We start from the raw sequence: 3,397 nt of genomic DNA on the forward strand, positions 1-3,397 counted from the left end.
GGTGGACAAACGTCCACCATTTTATGTGATTTTAGAAAATCACGGAACGTATCCCTACTTTCAATGCAAGTAAAGTCTTTTTTATGTGATTTTTTTATATGCGGTTTTCTGAAGAACGTATCCACCGCATAAAACGAGACCTAACTGTATTATTCAACGAGCATGTAATGATAGGTATTACTCACGATGATAAAGTTTGCGATACGAGCCGAAGGCGAGTGTCGTTATTTATCAGAGTGAGTAATAGCCATTACATGTAAGTAGAATACTATGCTTTTTCTACGACCTTCTTTTTTTTTCATTATTAGAAAAATTATTATACTTTAAAATAAATTGTTCGTTCATGGATAACTATGACAAAACAAACTAAAATAATTTTTAATTGCAAAATATAATCAAAATTATTTTTTGTTTCTTCAAGCAACACATTTTACAAAATGTAACAAAAATTTTAAGTTTAAATTAATAATGGCGTAAAATACAATCGCCATTCATCGTCAATATTTTGTGTTATGTCCCAATTATTGACATAATTCTTACAGGCATACGTATAAAATTATGTTAAAAAATATTTAATATTATCAGAATGTCATAAAAGTTAAGTAAATCTGATAATTATGTACAAATCGGCAACACTGTCGATTTTCTACATTGTCTGGTACTACGCACAAAATGGCCGACGATCTGCGCCGTAATAGTGCGCGAACTTTTCCCGCCTACTAGTGTGTCACTGCTGTTGCGTTTTCTATGCTGTGACCGAGTGAGCTCCGCACTGGCCACAGCCAATCTGAATCACCCACGATGCCCACGACGGTATGCCTCGTATGCCTATTGAACATTGAACGATGCGCGATGGTTTTGGCTCTAAAGACGCGCGCAACCCAATAAGCATACCGTGTATTTGTGTATCGTGGAATTACCTAACAGTCTGCAACTGAATGTTGAATTTGTTACATCGCACAAAGGTAATACGTGAAAATCGCTGTGCGAGTTTTTTTTTATGAAAACGTGTACGTACGGCTTATCTATCAAAGGTAAGTAATTGCATATTTTATACAAAATGTGAAGCATTCATCCGCATTATTTTGTTTAGAGACGAATAAATTAAAATGGATAAGTTCCTCAAACTTAAAAGAAAAACTACTGTGGAACAACTCATAATTAATGATGATGAAGCGAGCACCAGCGGAGATACTGGAACTTTACGAAGTGGTGTTGATGACAAATCGAAGCGCAGCAAAAAAATGTTGAACCGGCAATATTTGGATGAATATTTGGATTATGGCTTCATTTGGACTGGGGAAGAAGACTGTCCAATTCCCAAGTGTATTGTTTGTGGGCAGACACTCGCTAATAGCGCAATGGCTCCGGCTAAATTAAAACGTCATTTTACTACTAAACACGCTAGTGTAGCTTCAAAAAATAAAGATTATTTCAAGCGACTTTTGGAGACACAAGCTAAGCAAGCGAAACAATTTGAAAGGTCGCCGAATTAATTGCTTTGAAACAGAAACCACACACTGTTGCAGAATCTTTTATATTACCAGCATGTTGTGAGATGGTCAAAATTATGTTTGGCAACGATGCACAAAACGAAATACGGAAAATTCCTATGTCGGATGATACAATAAGAAGGAGGATTGTTGATTTATCTGCAGATATTGAGGAAAAAGTTACAAATAAACTTTACAAAAAAAACTTCGCGTTGCAGGTGGACGAATCCACTGATATTAGTGGCAAAGCTCATTTATTAGGATTTATTCGATTTGTCGACGAAGGTGAAATAGTCAATCAGTTTTTATGCTGCAGAGAACTTACAGCACGTACAACAGGTCAGGATGTATTTGATTCCATAACGTCATATTTAGAGAAAAAAAATATATCATGGGACTTTTGCGTAGGAATTTGTAAGGATGGTGCCCCTTCCATGGTAGGCTCCATAAAAGGTTTTTGTACCCTTGCAAAAAAGCGAAATGAAAATATCATATCTGCGCACTGTTTCTTGCATAGAGAATCTCTAATTTCAAAAACGCTACCAGCTCCTTTGAAATCTGTATTAGACCAAGTGGTTAATGTCGTGAATTACATCAAATCAAGACCACTAAAAACCCGTCTTTTTAAACAACTCTGCATCTCAATGGAATCAAAGTATGAATGTTTGTTGCTGCACACCGAAGTTAGATGGTCGTCAAGGGACAAAGTATTATGTCGAATTTATGAACTTAGAACGGAGCTGTTAACTTTTTTCCAAGAAGAAGGTAATGACACATTTACCACATATTTTGAAAATGATGCATGGTGCACTAAAGTGGCATATTTGGCCGATATTTTTAATTATTTAAATGGACCTAACTCAAGTATGCAAGGCAAAAATGAAAATATTTTAACATCCACGGACAAGCTGTCAGCTTTCCAGAAAAAATTGTCATTTTGGAAGAAGCGCATTTTAGAGACAAATACAATGGATATGTTTCCATTGCTTCAGAATGAAGGTGATGAAGATAAAGAACAAGAAATCACGCATATAGTTACAGAACACTTATCACTATTAGAGGAGACAATTGCCAGGTATTTTCCATCTCTGAACGTAGAAAAATATGACTGGATAAGAAGTCCTTTTAGCACAGGTAATACAGCCAATTTCCAGTTTTCTCTGAACCAAGAAGAAGAATTTATTTCGTTGTCATCTGATCGTACTCTGAAAATTAAGTTTTCAGAAGTGAATGTTCAGGAATTTTGGATCTTGGTCCAAGAGGAATATCCACTTCTTGCCAAAAAAGCGATTAGTATTTTAATACAGTTTTCAACGTCCTATGTATGTGAATTTGGGTTCTCATCTTTAACAAACATTAAAAATAAGAAACGGGAAAGGCTGCTAAACTTAGAACAAGAAATGAAAGTAGCTCTTTCCCACATCAGGCCTGATATTGAGCAAATTTGCAAATGACACTAGGCACAAGTGTCTCACTAATTTGAAGTATTTACTCATATGATGTATTTTGAGAATTACGCTTTTGTTAATTTTAAAAATGTTTTTTGTTTTCATATTTTAAGTAAAATTTTACAAATTTGAGTACGTATAACGAAGTTTATTACAGAATTTATGTGCTAATCCTAATCTGTTTATCAGTATATGCATGTTATTGCTTTGGTGTTCCGCAATTTTTTCGGTAATTAAAAGTGTTCCGTCGCCACAAAAAGGTTGAGAACCACTGGCATAGAGTGTTGCAAAATATTTATTTTTGAAGTTCGTGAAGTATGCTTTTTGCGAAAGCACGCGATATTTAGAGCACGAGCAACAGCGGAGCAAGTATACATCGTGTAAGTTCTCAAAAAGTACTTCAAGAACAGTTTCATACAATATTTTATCTACGATAAACAAATAAAAAAACTGTAA

At 34.9% G+C, this 3,397-nt stretch overlaps 1 protein-coding gene across 1 annotated transcript; it reads left to right on the forward strand.

The window, feature by feature from the left end:
- Nucleotides 1-2,461: 2,461 nt before the first annotated feature.
- LOC126882505 (protein FAM200A-like) lies at nucleotides 2,462-2,947 on the forward strand. The gene has a single exon (XM_050647472.1). It carries the CDS (start codon nucleotides 2,462-2,464, stop codon nucleotides 2,945-2,947), a length of 486 nt encoding a protein of 161 aa, XP_050503429.1.
- The last annotated feature ends 450 nt before the right edge of the window (nucleotides 2,948-3,397 follow it).

The sequence above is a fragment of the Diabrotica virgifera genome, chromosome 3 (assembly GCF_917563875.1).
Source record: "Diabrotica virgifera virgifera chromosome 3, PGI_DIABVI_V3a".
NCBI classification, from domain to species: domain Eukaryota; kingdom Metazoa; phylum Arthropoda; class Insecta; order Coleoptera; family Chrysomelidae; genus Diabrotica; species Diabrotica virgifera.